General features: G+C 39.0%; 3 protein-coding genes across 5 annotated transcripts in view; 1 reads left to right on the top strand and 2 right to left on the bottom strand.

Moving 5' to 3' along the window:
• Positions 1–3006, bottom strand: part of LOC136242769 (regulator of chromosome condensation-like) — a 4843-nt gene extending 1837 nt beyond the window's left edge. Inside the window, exons 1-3 of one of the 2 annotated variants that reach the window (XM_066034236.1) lie at positions 2790–3006; positions 1547–1788; positions 456–629 (exon numbers count right to left, since the gene is read on the bottom strand). In XM_066034236.1, coding sequence (XP_065890308.1) covers positions 456–629; positions 1547–1788; positions 2790–2943 — 570 coding nt within the window. In that variant the 5' untranslated portion in view covers positions 2944–3006. Of the gene's footprint in view, positions 1–455; positions 630–1546; positions 1789–2409; positions 2597–2789 lie in introns of those variants that run through there. The other variant, XM_066034237.1, reaches the window with a different exon arrangement.
• LOC136242770 (eukaryotic translation elongation factor 1 epsilon-1-like) lies at positions 2988–17792 on the top strand. 2 transcript variants are annotated; one of them, XM_066034238.1, is made up of 5 exons: positions 2988–3210; positions 3268–3522; positions 7945–8046; positions 8100–8165; positions 17660–17792. In XM_066034238.1, exons 1-5 carry the CDS (start codon positions 3031–3033, stop codon positions 17747–17749), a joined length of 693 nt encoding a protein of 230 aa, XP_065890310.1. In that variant the 5' UTR covers positions 2988–3030; the 3' UTR covers positions 17750–17792. The 2 variants fall into 2 exon arrangements, with proteins under 2 accessions (XP_065890310.1, XP_065890311.1); XM_066034239.1 differs by having other exon boundaries at positions 3268–3438.
• A 1180-nt stretch (positions 17793–18972) lies between these two features.
• Positions 18973–26520, bottom strand: part of LOC136242465 (microtubule-actin cross-linking factor 1-like) — a 109755-nt gene continuing 102207 nt past the window's right edge. Inside the window, exons 67-83 of the mRNA XM_066033890.1 lie at positions 26159–26485; positions 25893–26107; positions 25723–25834; positions 25503–25673; positions 25300–25455; positions 25026–25227; positions 24854–24972; positions 22665–22856; positions 22375–22506; positions 21994–22329; positions 20806–21000; positions 20311–20355; positions 20138–20255; positions 19950–20086; positions 19818–19892; positions 19307–19424; positions 18973–19258 (exon numbers count right to left, since the gene is read on the bottom strand). Coding sequence (XP_065889962.1) covers positions 19065–19258; positions 19307–19424; positions 19818–19892; positions 19950–20086; positions 20138–20255; positions 20311–20355; positions 20806–21000; positions 21994–22329; positions 22375–22506; positions 22665–22856; positions 24854–24972; positions 25026–25227; positions 25300–25455; positions 25503–25673; positions 25723–25834; positions 25893–26107; positions 26159–26485 — 2844 coding nt within the window. The 3' untranslated portion in view covers positions 18973–19064. The remainder of the gene's footprint in view (positions 19259–19306; positions 19425–19817; positions 19893–19949; positions 20087–20137; positions 20256–20310; positions 20356–20805; positions 21001–21993; positions 22330–22374; positions 22507–22664; positions 22857–24853; positions 24973–25025; positions 25228–25299; positions 25456–25502; positions 25674–25722; positions 25835–25892; positions 26108–26158; positions 26486–26520) is intronic.

The following is a 26520-nucleotide window of genomic DNA, read 5'->3' on the forward strand; positions in this document are numbered from 1 at the left end:
TTGCCTAGAAAAACCACTTACTTTCAAGTGTCTATGCTATTGGTCAAAGCACTGTTGAACTTCTGTCAAAGACATAAGAGAATCTCTAAGAACTTGTAAACACTACTGGGACTAAACTAAATTAAGTTCAGGGTCATATGATACAGCAGATAGATGATGAACATGATACTAAAAACTGTGATGGACAAAATTTCCCATTTTTAACAAATCCACAAAATTTCTATTCTTACAACTACCAGCCTCAAATATTTAATTACTGAATCTTCATGCACCCAACCGGAGTGCATCAACTCCTAAAGATGATGTGCTCCTGATGCAGCCTTGAAATTTTTTTGCAAACATCTGAACCAGAATTTTGTCCATCAAATACAGCAAGACAGTTAACGTGTGAATTATGGGAAAAGCAGATAACACAAAGTATAATTAACTGAAAGCCACACTCTTAAACAACTCACCCTAAATATCCCCCAACAATACACCCTGCCCTGATCATCAAGTGCTGCGGTGTGCGAATCCCCTGCAGACATTTGGACAATCTTACTTGACAGCTCATTCACTTGACCTGGACTGAACTCATCTTCTACCACTCGGCCTAATGCTCCCTCGTCATTACAGCCCCATGTGAATACCTGTACATATTCAAGTTTGACATAACTGTAGTGTGTGGTGTGTAGTGTGTGTGTGCCAACTGGCTACAGCATCAGCTTGGTAATCAAAACATATCAGGTTTGATGTCTAGTTATGCCAAATTGGTGTTGTTGTTTCAAACTTTATTACAGTTGTTTAAATGGAGACCGGGTGGCCTGGTGTCATCTGGGGAAACAGCCCACCCAGCCAATGGGTACCTGGTATTAACCGGTGAAGTAAATGTCAACTGTGCATGTCTCACACAGTGGGTGAAGGTCCAGGTGGGACTTCAGGTGCCCACACCTTCACCTGTGAGACATGGCACAGCTTCCTGCAGGTTACTAGTTCTACCCCAAGAGGATATGCATGCACTCGCATAACAACTGAGTAGCACACGGGTGTCCCAGTGCTGGCCCATTGGGTAGGTATGACCGTGCTAGCACAGCAGCTGAAGGTTTTACTTTTTGTGTGTACATCCATGTGTGTAGTGTGTGTGGTGTAGTGTGGTGTGGTGTATGTGTGTGGTGTGGTGTGTGTATGTGTGTGATATATGTGTGTGGTGTAGTGTGTGCATGTGTGTGTATGTGTGTGGTGTAGTGTGCGTATGTGTGTGGTGTAGTGTGTGTATGTGTGTAGTGTATGTGTGTGGTGTATGTGTGTGTGGTGTATGTGTGTGGTGTGGTGTGTGTGATATATGTGTGTGGTGTAGTGTGTGCATGTGTGTGTATGTGTGTGGTGTAGTGTGCGTATGTGTGTGGTGTAGTGTGTGGTGTAATGTGCGTATGTGTGTGGTGTAGTGTGTGTATGTGTGTGGTGTAGTGTGTGTGGTGTATGTATGTGGTGTAGTGGTTGTGTTGTGTGTGTGCGTTGAGTAGTGTGAGTACGCGCACGCACGTGTGTGTAGCATGTCACACATCACCTTGCCATCATCAGTCAACACAACAGTGTGCATCCCTCCACATTTAATTTGTCTAATCTTCAATCCTTCAAGTAACCCTGTTACTGGGTATGGCTTCTTTCTTTCTGTCATGTCTTCACCAAGTCCCAACTGTCCACAATCTCCTTGCCCAAATGTCATGACATGACCAGCAACCTGACCATCATCCAGCTGGGGTGGATTATCAGAGGTTGTCTCTGCCTCTGCTATTACTGTGTTAGTTGCTGTAATAGACAGTAAACTATATCACAAACAATCGTGAAACACATGTATTGTATTTATCTACTTTAGAGCAGCCGGGGTAGGGGGGGTCTACTTAAACACATCTACCTCACCAGTTAAGCACTGGAGAAATAAATTACACCGAAGACAGAGTGTGTATAAGGTGATTACCTCTTTCCAAGAGAGCCAGGCCACAGCCTAAGGGTAAATTGTAATTGTAATATTTAAACAGGGGGTCCACTTAGTAACCAAATACTGATTTTCAGTGGAGCCCTGTGAGCAAGAGAAGAAGAGTACAAAACACAAACACAACTAGATACAACACCAAAAATACAAGACCACACCACAAGACCAGCGTAAATTCACTTACTACCTCCTGTAGGCTTGTAACTGGTTGCAGTACAAGTTCTTACCATGTTTCAAGTTGTTATGCTAGATATGACATGAAACTACATTGAATTTAGCTGTACACGGACGCTTCTGTCACTTTAATGGCACCTCACACGTACTAAAGTTTCTTTGTCTGATGCATTATGACATAATATAATTGACAAACCACAATACATTAAAATGTGTTATATCTACTAAACAAAACAAAATCTGACTAAATCACATGCACCAACCTGTCCCACTAGTAGCATTGATAATAGTTAAAGTGTATTTTACCATTTCAGTGGACCTTTAATATTAATACCAATAATTTTATTGAAAGATGAAAGAATAGTAGCCCCCACAACAGTTGATTGTAGATTGCTGTAAAGTTATGATGGACATTATTAGAAAGCATGTACTATTACATCCATCTAGGTCCTTTTATTATCGGTGTGTTCTGTGGAAGTAAACAGATGGCATTGTTTTAAATAATTATCTGAGGAAATTTCTAGGTAGAGAGAAGACGCTAAGCCGTATAGCTCCACATGAACAAAGTATTCAAACAAGTGTCGCGTCAATTACTACAGCAATACACAAGACAAAATTGATGACACGCGTGTACACTCCCTACCAGATTTAGGATTTTTCGCGCGCTCCACTCTCGTCTTCTTGGTTGGAGGCGGTGCAGGCTCTGGTGGAACCGCCACTGCTGAGTCAGTGCTGTCCACATTTTTGTCTGTCTCTGCTAAGGTTTTCTTTCTTGATGGCGCCTTTCGCTTTGGCATGATCCCTCCTCGGATCTAAATATTAGAATTTAGGGTCCAATGATTCAAAATTTAAATGTGTTTGATTGTGGGTTTTAATTTGACACGATGAGTGGTGCAAGAGTTGGCTACAGTTTTGAAGGGTTTGAGGGTGAAATAGAGAAAATCTTATTGTTTGGTGAAGATTCCAAGTGGTCGAGCTATGCGGAACTATTAGAATACCTTGACGATAGGACGAGAGATATCGACGACATCGAGGACGTGCTAAATGATGCACTAAACAGCGAGGTACAGCATAAACCTCTGGTTTATTAGTTGACCTTCTTAACGGTGTATTTGTTGTAGCGTTACTCGTTTAGTGACATAACATGGCGGATAGGGAAGAGGTTCAACATCACAGGTCGCACTCCAGTGGAACAGGCTGCAGCCAGACAATGGATACAGTACCGGATCACGAGACTGGGATTTATGTACCTTTCAGAAATGGACAAACGTCATTTGGAGGACATTTTGCAGGTGCTACAGTGTTGTCTGCACACAAGAGGACACCACCACAACAACCCAACCATAGATTTGAAGAGTTGCAGCCTACTAATGCCTGTATAACAATTTTCAGGGTAGTGTCTACTCCTATAGAGAGTACAATGGTGGATATAGCATGAGGCATTTACCATTTATTGCAAACTGACCCACTTTAAAACAACTGTCAAGCAATCTGTCACCATAATTATTATCTATGCTGTCACTCAGCACCTTTTGAGTGTGCTAAGCACCTCTAAAAACAATTATTTTTCTGGTGTTTAAGACATTCATAGCCTTGTAAATGGGTTTTACAGACTTACAACTATTAACAGAGATTATTATCTCCTGCTAAAAAAATAAAGCAAAAGAATCAGTTCTGCCCAACCACCTACAACTTAGCCTGTTTGTGACCCTCCCCTTGCCAGCTCCTAGATCTGCCCATGCAAAAAAAATTTTGTGGTGTGCAGTACAAAACACTTAACAACCGTTGCTAGTCTGCCATTTGTGAGGTATATGTTTCAATGGTATGGAATGAGGTGAACACACTTCCTTGGTCACCTCAAGTCACCCACACGCATATCTCTAAGAAGATATTGAATACTAAGATATCGAACACTAAGTATTAACTTTTTGAGTTGAATATTAACACTTCGTGGACTTCTGTACAAGTAGCACGCTAGTAACCAATCACCATTTTATCTGGATATCCTAAAAGCATTTACTTGTCCTTTAAACCATGGTCATTCGAAACTAGAGAAATGAAGTTTAGGGATTCAATGTCCACTAGTATATGTATATGTAATAGGATGGATGGTTGTGGTATTTGGGATTAATAGTGCAATCATTGTATACAGGAAGGAGTAAAATAGTGCAGGGCAAAGCTGAGCACTCCTGTTTACACTATTAATCCCTAATACCACAGCCTATTGCAGATTAATCTGACAACCATAGCAACTGTCACTAGGCAACAGAAATTAAAAAATAACCACTGCAAAAAACCAATCACACTTTAGCAACCATTGCTATCAAGAGTTCATAATATAAGTAAAGGAGAGAGTATCCAGCTTCCAATATAGCCTGTACAAAATCACTGTGTTAAGCTTACCTTTGATCAAATTAACACTACTTCTGGTGATAGAGAACTGTTGGTTGGTGCTTATTGGTATTGATAAGGTCAAGGCTTTATTCTGTGAACAGGCTTAATGTGTTACTTGACTCAGTGATTTTCCTGGATCTATTCCAGTCAGATACTCTCTCCCTTACTTGTATTATGAACTCTTGTTGCTATGGTCTCAAAATGACTTTTACCTTAGCAATGGTTACATGTTACCTAGCAACCATTGCTAAGCAATCATATTGTTGTTATGGGGTATATATCACTATGGTAACACTAGTTGTCAAGTTGGACATTTACTTCCAATAGAAACACACCGCACTATTTTAGCCAATCAAATTAGTATTACAGATTTTTGTCATGGGACCTTGACAAACAAGTGTAATACTAATTCTATTGGCTAATCGCTTGACGTATTTCAATATAATACGTCAAGCCGCTATTGAGAGTATTATATTGTAACACATTCACTTGTTGGATTTAAGCCTGAGCCTATTATGCTCAAAATTTTACCTATTATTCTTTCCAGAATTTCCCAAAAAAATTCTCCCATTGTCTCTTTTATTCTTGTTTCTAACCTATTATTCCGTAATAATACTCATTTACTGTCTGTAGCTAGTTTAGTTTTCAAGATGCTGATAGAAGTAGTTTTACCAGAATTAATGAAGCATTCCATTACATATCATTTTCTAGCTGTAAGTAATTACTTAGAATAGCTATCTGCAGTAATAATTCAACACTAGTATAAGATGTACAAGTGTGCAGTTAAATCCCTGCAGATTGTTAACATGAAACGATCTGACTGAGTATTTGAGCATTCTATTAGAGTATACCGATCTTTAGGAGGCTTTTCAGCCAGCACTCATATAGTATACATCATTCATAGTCTACTAGCTAATCAAGAAGAGACATGCCCCCTTAATTCAATCGATTATTCCCATGGACGTCTGATAATTTTAAAATTATTCCTGTAACCATCCTATAATTCCAGAATTATTCTCACGAAATTGATGACCTATTATCTCACAATTATGCTAGCATAATAGGCGCAGGCCTAGTCGTACAGGTATAGGCTTGTTTCACTTTTTAGCTATCCCCTTGTTTCACCTTCTTTGATCCCTAAAATTCCCAAATTTTCCTTCTACTTGTCACTCATGCAGTTGGAATTTTGAAATCAGGGACATAGCCAGAATTATTCAAAGGAACAGTACTGGGAGTGTGGGAATGCAGCCCTCAGCTACTGAGAGACTTTAAACATTGTAATGGTTCAATATCAACACATTGCTATTTCATGTATAGTAAGGCAATGTGTGACAAACACTGACAAAATGTAATTTGCTATTCAGTAACCAAGGGATATTACTTTGATAGATGCATCTTCAACAAGCAGACTTAATGAGATACTGTATTAAATAGGACAATCAGTGGATTGAGCAGTTCTCTAATAGAACATTCATAACAATAGTAATGAAATTAAATTTCAATTGAAGGGTTTGGGTTGGGTAACAACAATACCCTACCAGCCATAATTGGCATTTAGGGCTAAAGCATATATTGAAAATAGTAATTCATGAAATCATGAAAATTTTAAAACGTTCAAAATCCGTCAGCAGCTAGGGAGTGTGTCCTCAGACCCTACTCACTACAGATTCCCAAGGTGGTTTCCAGATTTGGTAGTAATAGGTATAGGGGTCTGGGGACACACTTCCTAGTCACTGACAGATTTTGAATGTATTAAAATTTTACTGATATTCATGATTTCATGAATTACTATTTTCAATATATGCTTTAGCTGTAATGCCAATTATGGCTGGTAGGGTATTGTTGTGATCCAACCCAAATTCTCCATATTTAAAGTTTTCATTATTATTATTATTGTGAATGTTCTATTAGAGTAGTTTTATTGCTCAATACACTGACTGTTCTATTAGAATAACTCAAATCTATTTTAATGTTTTTGCTTGTAGTGAAATCAATTCCCTTGTTCTCCCTTAATCCACTTTTGCACAAACTATAGCTATACAGCCTTGCTGTCATTTTTAGTGCTGTCAACAAATCCAATAGTTAAAACTTCAGAAATGGCCTCCCCCAAATACACTGGTGTCTGATAGATCGTTGAGTTATTTAGTTGACAAGAACAACCCAACAAAAGCCCTAACCCTAAGAAAGATTGAGATACTCTAATAGAGCAGTCAGTTTGCTTTCACATAATTAATAGATTTAACAAGGTGAAAAGGAATTCCATTGGTTTGTTGGAGTGCAAGGTTTTCCTTTGGCAGAACAGATGTTAAATGTAGACCATTCAATTAAAACTGAGTGCATGTGAGCTTGTGCTGCTTGTCAAGTGACAAGTAGAAGGAAAAAATTAGGAAGGATTATGGATCAAAGAAAAAAGTAGTGAAACAAGGGAATAGCTTTAAAAATAATGAAACAAGAAATATTGTCTACACCTGCAGATACACTAATGGACATTTAATCCCTAAACTTCAGTCTATAACTATGACTGAATTAGGGATTAAATGTATCTGCAGTATATAGCACCTCTCTTGATTCACTACTTTTTAGCTATTCACTCACTTTCTTTGATCCCTAATCCAATTTAAAATTCCCAATTGTTCCTTCTACTTGTTTGTTTACTTTTTGACAGCGTAGTTATGAGTAATGAACTCAAGCATACCACATCAAAAGAAAGAATTGCATCAGGCATGCCATAAAATTAATTTTGCATCTAAATGTGCACCCCAACAATCAATTACTGAAAAGTGTAGTGACCATTACATGACATCACAAACTAAGGACAGCACAAGAAACATCTCTACAATAAATCCAGTTGTTGTACAAGCAATAGGCATACAGAGAAGCCATACCAATCGACACCTTACTTGTCAGTAAAGAGAACTGGAACACAAAGGAGGACAAAGGTAAGTCCATGATCCATGTATTGTATGTACTGTGGTTGATGAAAAAGCACATCTCAAGATGAAATGACTTTGAACAGTGAAGAAATCAAGCCTGTAGCCTTATCCATTGTCGAGTTATGCTTGGCTGAAAGCATGAGTTAGTCAGTCAGTTTGTCAGCTTTGTTAAATAGAAATTTGTTGGAAGGGTTTAGGGTCACTCTGAAGATGTTAATGGGCTTGGATATGCCTAGCTAATACTGCCAAGCTGTCATGAAGGAAAAGTGAGGTTGTTTTTTGATATTGTTGGTTGTAGCCCACTGATCCAGTACTACCGTGCTATATGATAACACTATTGTGGATGCAGAACTATCCATAGAATAACTTTGTTATTCTGATGATATTTCTTGTTATTTGCTAATGTAGTAATTGTGTGTTCTTTCATTATGAACACTTATCTGATTGTCCTTGTCTTCATTTGTCTGATAGGAGATGGATGATTACCTAAAGGAAAGGACTTACTTTGCTGGCACACAATTTAGCATAGCTGATCTGGTGATGTACAGCTGTACTGCACTACACGAGCATCTGGTGAGTAACAGCCACACCCATTATCATATGATTAGCTCCTCCCTCCCCTGCAGTACCTGGAGGTGTCAACCCAGCGGATACCCTACAAACACTGTAATCTTGTTAGATGGTTTGATCAGGTACGTGATATCATCAAGAGTTCATAATATATATACACTGAGGAGAGTGTCCTACTCTTATGTACTACTGTGAATTGTAAAGTGATGATGAGTGACAAGGTGTTGATGTAGTGACAAGGTGTTGATGTAGTGACAAGGTGTTGATGTAGTGACAAGGTGATGATGTAGTGACAAGGTGATGATGTAGTGACAAGGTGATGATGTAGTGACAAGGTGTTGATGTAGTGACAAGGTGATGATGTAGTGACAAGGTGATGATGTAGTGACAAGGTGATGATGTAGTGACAAGGTATTGATGTAGTGACAAGGTGTTGATGTAGTGACAAGGTGTTGATGTAGTGACAAGGTGATGATGTAGTGACAAGGTGTTGATGTAGTGACAAGGTGTTGATGTAGTGACAAGGTGTTGATGTAGTGACAAGGTGTTGATGTAGTGACAAGGTGATGATGTAGTGACAAGGTGATGATGTAGTGACAAGGTGTTGATGTAGTGACAAGGTGATGATGTAGTGACAAGGTGTTGATGTAGTGACAAGGTGATGATGTAGTGACAAGGTGATGATGTAGTGACAAGGTGATGATGTAGTGACAAGGTGTTGATGTAGTGACAAGGTGTTGATGTAGTGACAAGGTGTTGATGTAGTGACAAGGTGTTGATGTAGTGACAAGGTGATGATGTAGTGACAAGGTGATGATGTAGTGACAAGGTGATGATGTAGTGACAAGGTGATGATGTAGTGACAAGGTGATGATGTAGTGACAAGGTGTTGTAGTTTGTGAGCAGCCATAAAGTGCAAAAATTGTTAGCACCATGTCGCATTTGCAGTGCTCAGGACATAGTCTCGTCCCCAGCCGCCCATGCATCGATCACGCGAAAGCCGTCTGGTACTTTCTTGGTCCTTGTGGAATATTGCTACAAACGTGCTTGTTGTGCCCATTCATGCTTACATTCAAATGAATCCAGCCGTTTAAAGGAATGTTTCTTTATAAAAATCGCTGGAGCTACTAATAAAGATGTATGAAAGCCTTCTTAACATTCAACTTATAACAATAATCAACGGCAAAGAAGACCTATAGACAACTAGTTTTTCAGGTGTATACTTTATTAATGCATATTTCCTGGACCAAGAAGTTGGAGTAATGTAACCAGATGACCTTCGCATGATCGAGCATGTGGGCAGCTGAGGATGAGACTACTCAGAACAGTTATATTAATTTTGTGAGTATCCTAGTGAGACACTTGTAGTTTGGTGAATACTCAAGTTGATTTGGTTGCTAGCGACATTGTTAGGCACATGTTCAATTGATATTATGTTCAACTAATGACATCATTAAAAAGAGAAACAAGCAAATTAGTATTATATGAGAGCAGGACAGTATTCTTGATATGTATCAGAATGCTAATTAACTGGTAGCCTCTGCCCTGTGGCAATACCCAGTTTCTCACTGAATTCTACCTGGATGTTTTTGAGGTCTCCGTAGTATCAAGGATAATGACATCACTTCTCTTTGGATTATATGCCTGGTACTTGTAATTAAAAGTGTTATTTTCAATGTAACTAGAGACATTAAAAATGTAACTGTCAAGTCCGCTCTGACTGAAGAATTTTCAGCAGAGTGTGACCCCTTTGCTGTTACCACCAATGCATAATTTAAGGTGGATGTACACAGTTTACTTTAAGCATGGCTTGTGGCCACCAAAACACATCACTTAAATAATGCTAAATACCGCATGCCTGGCCTTCCCCCTACAGACTCAACCAATAATTAACTGATTGGCCATATCATTAAACTGCAGTACTATTTAGTAAGACTCCCCCTAACCGTCACCCACCAATATTTTGCCATTGAAAACTAATAATATCATTTGTGATGAAAATCACCTTTAAACTATCTTAGTGCAAATCCAGCATTACAACAAGAAAACATTTGCAGAAGTCCCTTGAATTTTTAAAAAGATTGATTTTTGGTGTGCCTGTCTGCCTGACCACAGTCGCAAGGCTATTAGCCAGGTGAAGCAGTGCACTTCCACCACTTCACACTAAATAACAAACTCACCCGTGGCATGTGCATTTTCTGAGTATTTGCCTTCTGTACTCTGCCTTTCGTTTTATCTTCAATTACATGATAAATTATTAATTTTAAAAATGAAGTAGGGTTCCAGCAATAAAAAGTAGTGAAACAAAAGATAAATGATGGTAGCTATCAAAAGGTATGGTAGTGTGGTTTAAGTAGAGATCCACCCAAAAATGACACACACTGCCTAAAATACCACCTTCAAAAATCATCCTAGAGACATCTTACGTGATGAAAATCACCTTTACGGAATAATAGTCCATCTAACATCAAATACTACATTAAAAACAAGAAAATACTAATAGGCAGCCGGATATAGAATTTTTTTTAAATTGTTAAAACTCGCCAGCCAGCCAGCCAGCCAGCCAGCCTGCCTGCCTGCCTGCCTGCCTGCCTGCCTGCCTGCCTGCCTGCCTGCCTGCCTGCCTGCCTGCCTGCCTGCCTGCCTGCCTGCCTGCCTGCCTGCCTGCCTGCCTGCCTGCCTGCCTGCCTGCCTGCCTGCCTGACCACAGTCGCAAGCCTAGAGGCCAAACGAAGCAGCCTATGGCCACCATTTTATGGTACAATAACAAACTCACCAGTGGGATGTGCCTTTTGGGGTTGTGCCCTCTGCGCCTTGTCTTTCCTTTTATCTTTAATCAGGCTCATCGTCTTCTTGTTGTTGCAATGAAACCATATCAAGGCGTTAATTTTCCCTATCAATATTTTTGCATACTTAGATGCCACAAACTTATTTAAGCACTCAGTAGGTTGTATAGGTTCAATGCCAAGACTATTATTAAAGCAATGTCGGTTGATTAATAACGATTCAGCACCGAGACCACACCCCTTAACAATCTATCACGATGACACACCCCATTATTATTGACTTAGACTTAGCTGTATTCATAATGCTAGCACAACAAAATGTGAAATAGTGGCACACCCCCTTGCTGACTCGAAATACTCTATTACAGCAGTCACCCTAATAGAACAAATAACAAAAAAAACTAGTATATTAATATGCCAAAGTAGAGATTTTCTCACTGAGCTATGCTGTAATACCATCATTCATCTCTTGTTTCACTACTTTTTATTCCCTACTTCATTTTAAAATTAATATACTAGTTACAACATAGCTATGTAGGAAATGCCTACTTTGGAACAGATGATAGTAACATGCTAAAGTAGGGATTTCCACACATAGCTTGTAATACTACCATCATTCATATATCTTATTACACTACTTGTTATTGCTGGTACTCTACTTCATTTTTTAAATCATCACCAACTTGTTATATTGATATTGACATATTATGGCAATTAAGAATGAGAAACTTTGGCTTTTGTGCTACTTTTAAGTCATCTTTTTCAGATGTAAAATATATAGAGTCAGACCTGTTGGGGCCAAACTCTTATGGAGGGGTGTCTATAGAGATTACATAGGAGCTTATCACTTGTTGCCTTGTGGATGATCCCAGATGTGTGGTTCTGTGATGCTTCAGGCCTATAAGTACAGAAAATGTGAATACCTGAGGTGTGTACATGTGGTTAGGCCTTATCTCTCCACTGGTATGTATCTGTTAGTAATTGTATTGGTAGTGACAATGTGTGTCATTAGCAAAGATTGTTTATTTAGAAATTTGGCATTTTACTATCAACACCCTGTTGCAGTATAACCATATAAGGAAATAATCATTTGGTCATGCAAGATTATTGCAATGTGTATAATGAGAATATTGCATTTAGGTTAAATGCCGTAGTGCAGTGGTGTATCTAGACTTTCTCTATTGGTAGGGCACAGCTAGGGCACTGTACCTGCATCTAGGGGCTCTGTGGGCATGCCCCCCCAAGAAAATTTTTGACTTTCAACAGTTGCAAAATGATATCTGAGATCATTTCAGCTACTGCTTTTAGATTTTCATGAAGTATTTTATTTAATATCAGTGGCAGAGGAGGTGGTTGATGTGAGGGGGCTGAAGAGAGTATAGAATCTCTGGTGGCAGGGGTCCCCCAAAAGCTATAGCCATTTTTAGGTTTTACATGTCTCAAACTTTACCAGATCGCACAATTTGAAGCATATCACCTTTTAGTCAAAGTATTTCAAACAGGCTATTTGCAAACTCTTTTGGCAATGTTGACTATACTGGGTTAATACACATACAGCATTCAAGTTATAGGAAGTTCAAACAGCCTTTTAGACACCTGGTACAGTGGTAACACACCAAATCTCTCAAGTAAGAGATCAGTGGTTTGATTCCCACTGTAGGCAAAAAAAAATTTTGTTTGTTTTTAGAGTACTTTTAGGAACACATTTTTATGACTAGTGTTTTGACTGCTCTATTAGGGTATTTAAGCATTCTATTAGAGTATATCAATCTTTTTCATGGTTTTCATCCCCACTCCAGGAAGGATAATTTCAGCAAGATATCATTCCAAGGGGGGCTAAGCCCCTAGCCCCCCACCCCCCTTACAACCGCCTATATTTAACCTGTTCAGATTGCACAGTAACAACATTATGTTGCTGCAGACCTTCAGTGCTGGTCACTGTAAAGCATTAATACAATACAATTATAACAAGACAACACTATACCTATAACTAGTTAATTGGTGGGCGTTAATTAGAATCACCATAATTACTATTATTGACAATACCAGGTGAGTAGTTTAGTATAGAATAAGTTTCACTTGTTAGATAATGCAATGAGCCATGAAAAGCTGGTGATTGTGGGTTTTGTAGTTCACAGTTTGGTAGGGCACTAGCCAAATTTAGCACAACCTATGTCCTACTAAGCCCTGCTGTAGATTAGTGGTGACTATTGAAACTCAACCACTACTCAAGATGTGATTTTAAAATCAATTGTGGCAGGATCCAAGTGATAAAAAGTAGTGAAACAGGAGATGAATGATGATATTACAGCATAGCTCAGTGGGAAAATCCCTACTTTGGCATGTTATAACAATTACTTTGTTCAATGCCAAAGTAGGGATTTTCCCACAAGCTATGCTATATTTCATTCATCTCTTGTTTCACTACTCTTTATCAGTTGGATCCTACTTCTTTTTTATATTAATAATTTTTTTATGTAGCTACTAGTTTGTTTGGTTTTTTGTTATAGCATACAGCATATGTGTGACTGTTCTATTAGGGTGTATTAGAGTATCTCGAGTCAGCCTTTCACCTACTAGTGTGTGTGTCACTATTTCATTGTGCTAGCACTATGAATACAGATAGGCCAATAATAATGGGGCGTGTCATCAAAATAGATTGTTAAGAGGTGTAGTTTCAGTGCTCAATCATTACAATTAATCAACCAAGATCACGTTAATAGGTGTGGCATTGAACCTATCATGAAGTTACAGGTATCTACCGAGTGTAAGCGCTTTAATAAATTTGTGGCATCTAAATATGCTGTTCAAGGAAAGTGTTATTAGGGAAAATTAATGCTTTAATATGGTTTACCAGCCTGATTGAAGATAAAAGGAGAGACAAGGCGCAAAGGGAACACATTCGTCACCAGTCGTTGGAACCCCAAAAGGCACATCCCACTGGTGAGTTTGTTATTCAGGCTCACCCCACAATGGCAGTAGTCACTTGTACGTCCAACCATTCCCGATTCATACGTCCAACCATTCTCGAGAGTTTACGTAACGAACACGGACAGCCCCACACCGGTTGTACTTGTTCACATACGTACAACCATTCCTGAGAGTTTACGTAACGAACATGGAAAGCCCCACACTGGTAGTGCTCAACCATACGTACGACCATTCCCGAGAGTTTACGTAATGAACACGGAAAGCCCCACACTGGTAGTGCTCAACCGTACGTATGATCATTTCCGATAGTTTATGTGGAAACAACACTTATCATCAGCCTCTCCTTTGCATGGCAAGCAATGTGCAGACTGAAGAAGCTAGACAAGAAAGGCTCAGAAGAAGAAGAGACAACGATAGAGCCAGAAGACAAAGAGAAACTTCTGAAGAAAGGGATGCAAGGTTTGTTTTTGGCACGCAAAACAATCATGTAGCCAACTAGCTGTCATTTCACGACTACAGATTAGCTAGCTATTATTATGAAAACTCAGGCTCGCCCCAACATGCTTTAGCATCTGTCTGGTTGTGGTGTAAAATGGTGGCCGTGTGCTGCTTCATTTGGCCTCCTCCAGCCTTATGACTGTGGTCAGGCAGGCAGGCAGGCAGGCAGGCAGGCAGGCAGGCAGGCAGGCAGGCAGGCAGGCAGGCAGGCAGGCAGGCAGGCAGGCAGGCAGGCAGGCAGGCAGGCAGGCAGGCAGGCAGGCAGGCAGGCAGGCAGGCAGGCAGGCAGGCAGGCAGGCAGGCAGGCAGGCAGGCAGGCAGGCAGGCAGGCAGGCAGGCAGGCAGGCAGGCAGGCAGGCAGGCAGGCAGGCAGGCAGGCAGGCAGGATACATGTAATTTTAAAAATTGACTACTGTAGATCGGGAAATATTTCATGGTTGCCTTAGCCAACAAAAATAAATTATATGCTCATGAATATTTTCTATTTGTGAATTATTATTTGGTGGCTTGTAGTAGAGTTTGTGGTATTAGACTAGTGCACTAGTTTGAACTCTGAGGAATGAGTATGAACTCTGAGGAATGAGTATGAACTCTGAGGAATGAGTATGAACTCTGAGGAATGAGTATGAACTCTGAGGAATGAGTATGAACTCTGAGGAATGAGTATGAACTCTGAGAAATGAGTATGAACTCTGAGGAATGAGTATGAACTCTGAGAAATGAGTCTGAGGAATGAGTATGAACTCTGAGAAATGAGTATGAACTCTGAGGAATGAGTATGAACTCTGAGAAATGAGTCTGAGGAATGAGTATGAACTCTGAGAAATGAGTATGAACTCTGAGAAATGAGTATGAACTCTGAGGAATGAGTATGAACTCTGAGAAATGAGTATGAACAGTATGCTGTTTGAGAAAAAAGAATGGCCTACGGAGCCCTCTCCTCCAGAAGTAGTTTGCATGCCATTGTACTAGCTCCAAATTAAGAGATTGAAGCAGACCTTATCATTACACACACGTTCATTATAGATACCAGTTAACACTGTTGTACCATGATCAACTTTATTGTATCTTGTGTGCTGCAATGCACATTTATTTCTGGTGCATGAGACCAAAGGCAACAACACAGGGATGTAGCGACAACAGTGCTAGCCAACGGTGTGCTGACTGCAGATGCAGCAAGAGGTTAATAACTCTACATGTTTAATTATAGAAAATTTACTGGTAAAATATTTTCATGGGTTAGGCTGCCCATGAAAATATAACACATCGATTATCAAACAGTACGGTAGTACTGGAATCCCCCAAAATGACACACGCCGCCAATAATATCGCCTTTTTAAAACCAGCTTAGAAACTTCTTACGTGACGAAAATCACCTTTACGGAATAATATTAGTCCAGCTAGCATCAAATGTAGCGTTAAAAACAAGAAAACGTTTACTGGCAGCCAGATATGGAATTTTTTTTAAATAGTCAAAACTTGAAATTTCGTCTCACTCACTGACCACAGTCGCAAGCCTAGAGCCCAAACGAAGCAGCGCACGGTCACCATTTTACACCACAACAACAAACTCACCAGAGGGATGTGCCTTTTGGGGTTCCGACTAGTCTCACGACGCCCGACCCTAAAAAGAGGGTCTGGTGAAACTGTGTACAAAAAGTTTGAGCTCTGGAATGTTTATTGGATGACGTTTTACGTGTTACGTAAGTGCACTGTTTACGTCACAACATCCATTCAACCAGATCCGCTTACAGCATCACCAAACTAATAGCACTACTTTATTTATTCAACATTAAAACGAACCCAACAGAATTGTATGGCTGTTTTCTCAATGAAATTAAGCGGCAGAGTCACTGGATGTAATTAACTGTAAGCCGCGAATCTTTTGAAAAGTACACATTACATAATCAATTTGAAATGGAGCGATCTGATTGGAGCTTCCAACATTCCGGCAACGCCAAACTTTTTGTACACAGTTTCACCAGACCCTCTTTTTAGGGTCGAGCGCCACGAGACTAGGTTCCGATGAGTGTACACCCTGTGCGCCTTGTCTTTTCTTTTATCTTCAATCAGGCTGCTTGTCTTCTTCATCCAACGAAACCATACCAAGGCGTTAATTTTCCATATCAACACTTTCTTTAAGCAGCATAATAGACGCCACAAAATTATTTAAGGCGCTTTGGCTACGCTACTGTACAGAGATACCAGTACTCCACGATAGGTCACAACATCACGCCCATTCTTTATTCTTACGTATTATCGATCTATTGATCGAGACCACGATGACCACGCCCCTTTTACGCTAGCTGTATTTGTGACCACACACCTTCAAGTTGGTAGGCTGATTCAAGATACTCTAGTCTAATAATTGATCGAAACCACAATGACCACACCCCTTTTTGGGAAAGCACACATCTTTGCAGGCTGACTCAAGATACTCTAATACAGCAGTCACCCTAATAGAACAGTCACATGTTTATAGTTAGCTGTATGCTTTATCAAAAAACTAAACAAACTAGTATATTAAAAATTATAAATTTATAAATGAAGTAGGAATCCAAGCGATAAAAAGTAGTGAAACAAGAGATGAACAATGGTAGCTATTACAGTATAGCTCAGTGGGAAATCCCTACTTTGGCATGGTATAACAATTATTTTGTGTTCATTGCCAAAGTAGGGATTTCCCACTGAGCTATACTGTAATAGCTACCATTGTTCATCTCTTGTTTCACTACTTTTTATTGCTTGGATTCCTACTTCATTTATAAATTTATAATTTTTAATATACTATATTTTATTATCTCAAACAAAAATTTCCCGATATACAGTAGTTTGTTTACTTAATTGTCTTCATATATAAGAACAAGTGAGTGTCACTTTGCTATTGGGTTGGCATAACTGCTATATTAGAGTCTTGATCTTGAACAAGCTTCGGATCAAACTGATAAATAACTGTGATCATGGTGCTTTTTTGTTGCGATCAAAGTGATTGTTATAGCTTATAATGCAAATCTCTTTTACAAACGCTCAAGATTCTTTTGGATATGTTTCTAAGTGCTGCTAGAAAAAGTGCTGCTATAAAACAACAATGTTTACTACATCTTTGCAAGATGGAAGACATTTGAGATGAAAGAATATGACATGGTGCAGAAAATGAGTGATTCAAAAAGTGCATGTTTGTCACTCCGTGAGGTGATATAAGATAAAGTTGTGATGTGCCTCTAGTATGCTGATTACAGACTGGTAGACCAATATTGTTGATTTTTAATGAAGTAATTTTGGTTATGTAGAGAATTTCTCTTATTGATTTTCATAACAGCCATTTTGGTGGCACTGTTGAAACGATCTCTTCTATTAAACACTACCATACTTACATATTTGTATACCACATTGTGTTGTAGGTACAACATCACTATCAGAGTCATACTAGACTAAACCACTACTCCATAGTAACTGTTATTAGGAACAGTGCTATTGCTGGGACACAATAATGTTTCTAGTGAATGAAATTTGATAATTTATTTTCATATTAAATATTCATTAACACATGCACATGATATGTCATGTACAAGACACACTACATTGTGTTATCTATATTAGCATGTAATAAAACACAACAGGTAGCTCATTACCATTTGACATGAACATCTTTGTGATGGCCAAGAGCTACCAACAGTATCGACAAGAAAGAATTTCTGAGCCATATACTTGCTTGATTCGTTATAAGTGAATTGCTGCATTCAGACAGTATAGGGTATTTCAAGTCTAGCAAATCAATAGAAGTGTATAACTCAAGTTCAGGGACAGATTAGGTTTCAACAAGGATGTGAAGCCTTAGCACAACAGTTGTTTTTTGTGATAAATTGATATATTTTTAGAAATACTTACCGCTTACTGTGTTTGAAGTTTTGGGTAGTTTTGTAACAAAGGAACATGGAGGTAATTTGAGTAGTAAATGTTATGTTAGTACTCGGCTTAGTGATAAACTGATCTTGACCAGTTTCAAATGCTTCAGCCCAAAAGTAGCGAAGTAGTTTTTCAAAAGGGGTTCCATGGACCCCTTGGATCTGAACCATGGCCTACAAATGTGTAGTGTTATAGCTAAAGTGTGTACTAATAAATGAACTATGGTAATTGCCATAATAAACACTTAGCTAACTACTTATCACCAAGAGTTACATGTTTATGACTCCCTGTATTCACAGGCCCCTAGTGGGATAGCATTCACAGAAGAGAATAAAAGTATGTCTCTGTCAATATCCCATACCTATAGCAACTTGATCTTCAAAAACAAGTATGGATAAGGCTAAGGAGTGCTGACAATCAATTCAAGTATCTGGTACACTAGATGACTGAAGGTGTATACACCTTTCCATCTACTTAAACATCTTATAGCTGTAGTATTGTGTAGCTAGGCCCAAGAAGTCTGGCTATTCCTCTGATTTCCCCCAATAGATGCATCCTCTGCCACTGACACATAATTACCGTACTTGAGAAGTATGCTAAAAAGTTATTTTAGACACTCCTGATCAAATGACAAAAGAAAAATACAGGCTGGCTGGCAAGACTACTTAAGAATTAGATATTTTATACAAACTTGCCATAGGAGTTAATGGGTGCATGACAACACTTGAAACCAAACCCTGCAAGTTTGGATAATGGCAGGGCAGACATCAGAATGTATACTAGTAGTCATTATTGGTGTTATGCAGTCTTCAATAGCTATTATGTTATTGTGTATTAAAAACAACTCTTCTACAGTAAGGTCAGACACAACAATTATAACACATTATGCAGCGTTTGTGATCAGCAGTAAGGTATCAGTGGCATTAGTCGTTCTGGGGGTAATTTCTTACGATCAAATTTCTTTAGTGTAATTTTTTGTCGTTGTCGTGATGTTTGGCTATTGTTTAATGGAAAGTCTTCATTAGTATGTTTTCCTGTTTTCACAGTTTTGCGACCAATAGGAATTGTCTTAGTCTCTCTCTTACTTGTTGTCACTAAAATAAAGACAACTGTCTTATAATGTTAACAATTATCCAACTGACCTCTACATGGATCATGTTTCTGTAGAAACTCCATAAGTGTGATCCAGCTACCTCCCACTCTGACCATTACTGTGGTACGTGGTATTCTTACCAAATATGGTCGTCGAAGATTGCCACACTGTGAAGAAGTTATTAGATGATAGTATAAAGCACAAAAGAAGTTTGAGAAAAATGTAAACTGGTTTGGTTTTCTCCCAGTGGGTCACAAATAACATATCCAAATGATAGCTCCTCACACAGCAGGTAATCTAAAAGGCTGTCTACCACTGAATATAGCTAGCTACTTGTTTAAAATTAGAAGTTTTATCATATATAGTAGGTACATAGACAAAGCATGTCCCTCCCCATAACTATAGAATTTATTTAGGTTTTTTTTACTACCAAAAAAGTCTTTATCTTCAAAATAATGTCTATGCACTGAATTCAATAAGCAACTTTAGAAACTTTGATAAGATTTTTAAAATCCTCAAATGAAAATTATGTAGTGATGCAGAATAAGTTAAAAACAAACTTGATATACTCCTTCTCCAATTTGTTCCACTTTATATTGTACAGGACAAGTACACTTGGCAACTTCACGTTGTATCTGTAGTAATGAAGTCAGTGGGAGTAATACCACATTAACCAGTCAAACCAGTCAAACCTCTATCTCAATGTTCATCTCATGTTTCCGTGTCAGTTGTGCTACTATGTCTGACACATCTACCAAGTGGAGAGCTCTTCGGTCAGGGAAGAACACATCAGCAACTTTTTCCAACTCAATTCTGGTCATTGGTAGACCTACACAACACCACACATCACTCTATTATGGACTATAATGACCACACCCACCAGAAGACTTCAGTGCATTGATGAACTCCTCCCTGTTTAGTTTACGGTCATGATTAACATCAAACTTGATGAACAGGTTATTGAGACGTAGCTTCTGTTGACTAGCAAAGTCTACAAACTATAAATGAAACATGATATCCATATAAATACAAATGTGCTGTAACTAGACTTACCCTCTGTCGCCATCTCTCATAACTAGATTGGCTTGCTTTAGATATCTAAGAGCAACACACAAGAAGTTGGCATGTGTGCACTGCACTGCACTGTGGCCAGAGACGGTTCTAGAAAACTTATTGACTGGTTTCCAACTACAAAGTTGAGGATCAGCTGCAAGATCATAACCATTCTCATGATGGGAGCTGCAGTGTTCTATTGTTAACTTTGAGTAACACAACATGGTTCACAGTTGAATGTTACCATTCAAGGAATTTCAAAAGATTTGAAGCCATAACAAATCATGCTGGAGAAGTGGTTTGAGTGACTTTGTGACAAAGAGTATAACTAAAGTTTACTTTATTAAAACATCTCTAATATAATACCTTTGATTTTGGCTTCAGGTAATTCTGACTGTTCTATTAGAGTATGTCTTGTATTAAAAAGCTGGAAACTAGTGAATCCCTCTAGAACCATACCTGACTGCAGCCATCACATATTTTACACAAACTTACATAATGCAATCTTCTTCTGGTCTCTACTAACTCATGATACCTGTCTGTGTTTTTCTGTAACAACTCATGCCACTTCTTGTGTACACGACGCATTTTATTTGACATATCCCAACTAATACTATTACTACTTCTTTTTCTAGCATTCTCTAGTGCCTCCATATTAGACCTGTGTGTTTCCAAATCTTTTTGAAATAACTGGAAAAAATACATGCTAAATTAACTACTACAGCACAACATTATGCAGTTTCTTTACTGTACAGGCCTGGTCATAATCTAACTCTGTGTTACTTAATTCATATAATAAATTATCTGATAATAATAATATCACCTATGAAGATACCTTTGGTGGGAAGTCATTACCAACAAATGATTTGGGGGTTACTATTCAGTGGACTGGACTACTGGACTGACATATTTTTGGTTTTGCACATTCTATGGTTGGATTTATGGGGTCTTGCTAGTAAGCACCCTTAGGGCACCTGCAGCCCACTTCTAAGTGCTGAAGACGAACAGTGGAATATGCGAAAACTGTCTCTTAATAATTTCACTGCTGTTATGCCACTATATAGCACTTATTCCTTACCCTGGTGTGTAGTAATGCTGCAAGCAGTGCAGGGAATGTGACGGCAATAGTTAACCAGTGATCAACTTGCCAGTAGACAGTATCCTTTGAGATATCATTAGAGCAAGCTTGAGGAGCAAGCTAGTCTTGCTAGTCTCCTGCTAGACTTCTGTTTCAGTGCAGGGGCTTATCAATTAAAGATAATAAGCACCCATGCTGAAAAATCTCTAATTAATTGGTAAGCTCTTGCACTGACGTAGAGGTCTGGCCATGCGAGACTAGCTTGCTCGGATGTCTTGAAGGATACTGTCTACTGCACTGGTTAACTATTGCTGTCACATTCCCTGCACTGACTGCAGCAGTACTACACACCAAGGTAGGGAATAAGTGCTATATAGTGGCATAATAGTAGCGAAATTATTAAGAGACAGTTTTCGCATATTCCACTGTTCATCTTCAGCGCTTAGAAGTGGGCTGCAGGTACCCTAAGGGTGCTTACTAGCAAGACCCCATAAATCCAAAAATATGTCAGTCCAGTAGTCCAGTCCAGTAGTCCAGTCCAGTAGTCCAGTCCACTAAATAGTAACACCCCAAATGATTTGAATATTCCAGCTATCTATGCCTACCTCATCAATTTCTGCTAATTGAGATTTAACTATTTCTAGTGTTTCACCAATTGGTTCTGCCTGTTTGGCAGCTAGTTTCTTCCGAGCACCCTCCACCCATTCCCACAACTGAACCAACATCTCCTCTACTCCTTGTAGTTCCAACAGTGCTGTGGCTAGTTCCTCACTGCGATCACTTGTCATCTTCTTTAGCTCCTTCCACTCATCTTGTAGTGCTTGTATCATGTTCTGTAGGACTGGTACTGCATCAGGGTGGGCTTCTTCTAGAAGTTGTTCTCCTTTTTCCAACACTTTATCAATCTCAGGTTGTTTGACCAGTAGTTCAGCAGAGAATGCCTACACAATATTGTAGTAATGATGTACATCACATTAACTGGTCACCTTCTGTTCATCAATTTGTTTCTGAAGTGCTACAACATCTTCTTGAGGTGGTGGCTGTGACGCCAAGTGACCAGACTGCATCTGTACCCACTCCAGTGCATCATCATAACTAGCCTCAAATAATTTAGCCTCCTACAAGATAAAAGTGATTCAGTACTTTGTAGATAAGCTATCTGACATAGTACCAGTCTACTAGCCATATGAACTTATGAACTCAAACTACATAGTCATTTTCATTACTCTTACATCAAGTGTTATTGAAACTATCATGGGTACATACAAGACTATACCAGTAATGCTCGGTCCAGTATATTCTGTCTTGTCTCAGAAGCCTTACAAGTATCATCCCATTGACTACTCAGTTGTGCTAGATTACTCTTAACTGGTTCAGGATCATCCAGTAATTCATTGACTAGCCTTTCACCACTTGTCTTGGTGGACTCCACCTTCTTATGCTGTGCTCCCATCTCCTTTTGTAATTGCTGAAGTCAACAATAATAATATTTACAGCTATTAGCTACATATCCACAACTGATGATGAACTATAATGGCATGTGGGTAGTTGGAAAAAGGAAAATATGGGTGGACACAGACATTTCCAAATACATTTACAACAGTTAATTTTCATGCCTAATTGTTCTGTGCAGTACTCTTTGCTTGCAGGTCCATACATGATCTTTGTGTACCACTTAAATATCCATTTATAAGTACATGTGCTAGTATGCTACTAGTATTATAGACCATGTACTGTTCTCTAGAAATCTAATGCAGTTATTTAATTGTAGAGCTCCACCCTAGCTTACTCTCACAGGCCAGATCCAGGAGCTCACAGCATTTGGTATAAGGCACAGGTGCTTATATCTACTAAGGGCCTGCCAGGCTAAGTTGAGGCATGCCAGCTGAATCTCTGGGAGTATGCATTAGATTTCTGGAGTATGTGTACAACAGTAGTTACAGTATATGGTGCATGGTACTCTGTAGTGTGCTAGCCTATCCTCCCACATGTGCTTATAAATGGATAAGTGCTACACAAAGACAATGTCTGTGCCTGGAAGCATAGAGAAGCAACAAAGACTACTGTACAGAACAATGTTAGGTATGAAAATTAACAACTGCAAAAAATTAACAACTGCAAAAGTGTATTTTGAAAATGTCCATGTCCACATCCGTGTCCATGTCAGTGTCCGACCATATCTACCTTTTCCAATTAGCTGCATATAACTATAGTAAGTTCACATTCACCTGAACCCCTGTTAAAAACACTAATGTCAAAGAGGTTTTCACTCCCAATGGTTTTGTAGTCATGGTTTCATGTTATAAACATGTTTGTGTACCTAAAGTGTCCATACTAATTGAATGGAATATTTTTAAAGCCTCGTAACTCACAAGTAGGTAAAAACAGTGGAGCCAGGACCCTGACTGATATTTATGCATACTTTGTTAAGTTTATGTACATTCTTCCTAACTCTGTAGGTTATATTCACAGATCCACAACTTCGAGTATCATGATATTAATTTTCAAATCGTATTGTGATATTTAGCCTCTACACTATCATGATGGATGTAACACTTCTAAATGACTACTATTCATGAACCATATTCTTGCCTTTTCACAAGAAGGAGTAATGAATAGGTGTAAACAATGTATAAATTAGCAAGTTTGTTTACAAAATTCCCAATTGTACAAGCAGCTAACCACTGATCTGTCATTTAGATGCTATCGTGATACATATCATTATCATGATATATTCATTACTATTGATCGTCTTGTGAAAATTTTGCTATCGTCCACCTCTATCCATAAGTATACCATTTTTCTGTCTAAGTGCATACCAATAAGAGACATATGAGTGCCTCTTTACATTAATCCACCACGTTGTCTGCCAAGCAAGCAGAAACCAACTCGGTTTAGGGGAGTAGCTGCTTCAGTGAGGTGGTAGCCCCATGCTTAACATGAAGCATAAAGCTGGTAGCCAATGCTAACAAGCTGCCAGCAAAAGACCAGAGTCAAGACCCTTTTCGAGCAGGTGCTTATATGACACTTAAAATTTCTAATTGATCAGCACCATGTAGTGCTTTGTGATTGAGAGCGATAGAGTAGACTAGTACAAATAAAAGGATTTTTTTTAGCTTTAATATCAAGAAAAGTTGGTCCTGGGTACTCCATTCCCAGGTCCACTGGTTTTTACCTACTCACTTGTTCTTGATCCTATCAGTGGACTTTTTTGATAAACACTTGGTGTTTACAGTGTTTGGGCAGCTAGCTCAAACAAGGGCTCAAATGAACATAAACCTACTATAATTAAAGCATAAAGAAATTTTATAGCAAATTAGTACATGATCTATATGGTTTATGGGGAGGTAGAGTAACTGGAGGTTATGGTTAGTGGAACGCTTTTATTAATGAAACGTTTATCTGCTCTCCCTACAACATCTTTCCATGACTTAAACTATGTAGTGTGATTTGATAGTTTCTTACTTGCTGGAAAGTAATCAGATTCTCTACTGTTTTCTTGTCACCATACACTGGATGGCCTAGAGCAATAGTTATACCACCAAACCAGTTCTGTAGAAACTGCATGGACACGTTGAATTGTCCTGTAGAATGATTATTGTGTATCAGTATGTTCATGAACCATGAACCATCTTACTGAGTTCTACTTGACTCCTCTCTAGTTTTTGTTGCCTCTTATCTGACAACTGACAAATGCCACTCCACATTTGCTCAAGGTCTTCAAGTTTCCTCTTAAACGACTCTTCATCCTCTCCAGTATTTTGTGACAGCAGTTGCTTACCAACCTCCACTACTGTCTTGTAGGTGGACTGCTTTATCTGCAGTTGCTTTTGTAGACCCTGTGAGTGGAGACAGTAGCTAGCACTTAATGTGTGTACACATTTACTATTAGATACAAGCACTCATCTTACACTATGTTTGGACATTAGAGAGGTAACTTCTTCAATTTTTCCAGTGACTGGATCAGGATCTTGTAGTTGTGCATGGATGGTACTGAGCCACACCCACAATTCATCAAAGGCTTGTTGAAACTGGCCCAGTGTTAACAATGCTACTTCCAGTTGTGTCTAAATGTCACAGTATATAGTATTGGCAAATAATACCACAGCAGTACCTTCCTCTGAGTCAGTAGAGTATTGAGATGATCCCACTTGTTATGTAACTGATCCAACCATTGTAATATCACCTCACTATCCTCTTCTACACACTTGTCACTCAGTGACTGTCCTTGTGTCACTACCACACTGAGTTCCTTCTCTTTAGCTGACACCTCCTTCAGTGTAGCCTGTAGTGTTTACTAGTTGCTGACTGTTCTATTAGAGTATTATTAGTACCTTATGAGTCTCCAGTTGATCTTGTACAGCATCTAGTTCAGATCTTGTTGGTTCAGCCTCTTCTTGTGCCCTCCTGGCAGCATCCACCCATTCTGATATAGATGTGTAACATCTACAAGGACAAGCCATTAAACTAACACAACACAAGACAAACTATCTTGTGTAATTACGTTTCAAACTGTTCTGCTTCCTCTAAAGCAGCCTCTAGTTGATCTCCTTTCTCGGTCACTGTATTGTCCAGTCCACCATAATCTCTTTGTAATCCCTTCAACCAAGTGTCCACCATTTTCTGTTCTTCTTTACTGCCCTGTGGCTTCAGCCCCTCCCCCAATGGTTTCAGTGCTTTGATTGGCTCATCGTGATTCTTCACTTCTACCACAAACTCCTGAACACAGTTGGGATAACACTACATCTCATCTTTTCAGTTACTACTCACCTTGTGTTGGTCAACTTCCTTTTTACATTTCTCGACTAGTCCACGAGGACTCCAGTCAGCATTCAACCGATCATCAGCACTATTCAGCCAAAGTGTCTCTTGTTGAAACACTACCTGAAACTCTTTAGCTTTCTCCAGAGCTCTGTCTAACTGTCCTCTCCTCTCAGTCATGACTTCATCAAGTCCTGCCCAACGTTTCTCTGTGTCCTCCTTGTACTGACGTAATTTATCTGATGTTGTATCACTGGTCTTTGCCATCAGATCATCAACATCTTTGAACAGTGTAACTAGTTCTGGTTGATGAGAGGATAATTCTTCAGTCATTATCTGCAATGATAACAAGTGTTAATAGTAATGGGTAT

This window comes from Dysidea avara, chromosome 13 (genome assembly GCF_963678975.1).
Source record: "Dysidea avara chromosome 13, odDysAvar1.4, whole genome shotgun sequence".
In the NCBI taxonomy this organism is placed as follows: domain Eukaryota; kingdom Metazoa; phylum Porifera; class Demospongiae; order Dictyoceratida; family Dysideidae; genus Dysidea; species Dysidea avara.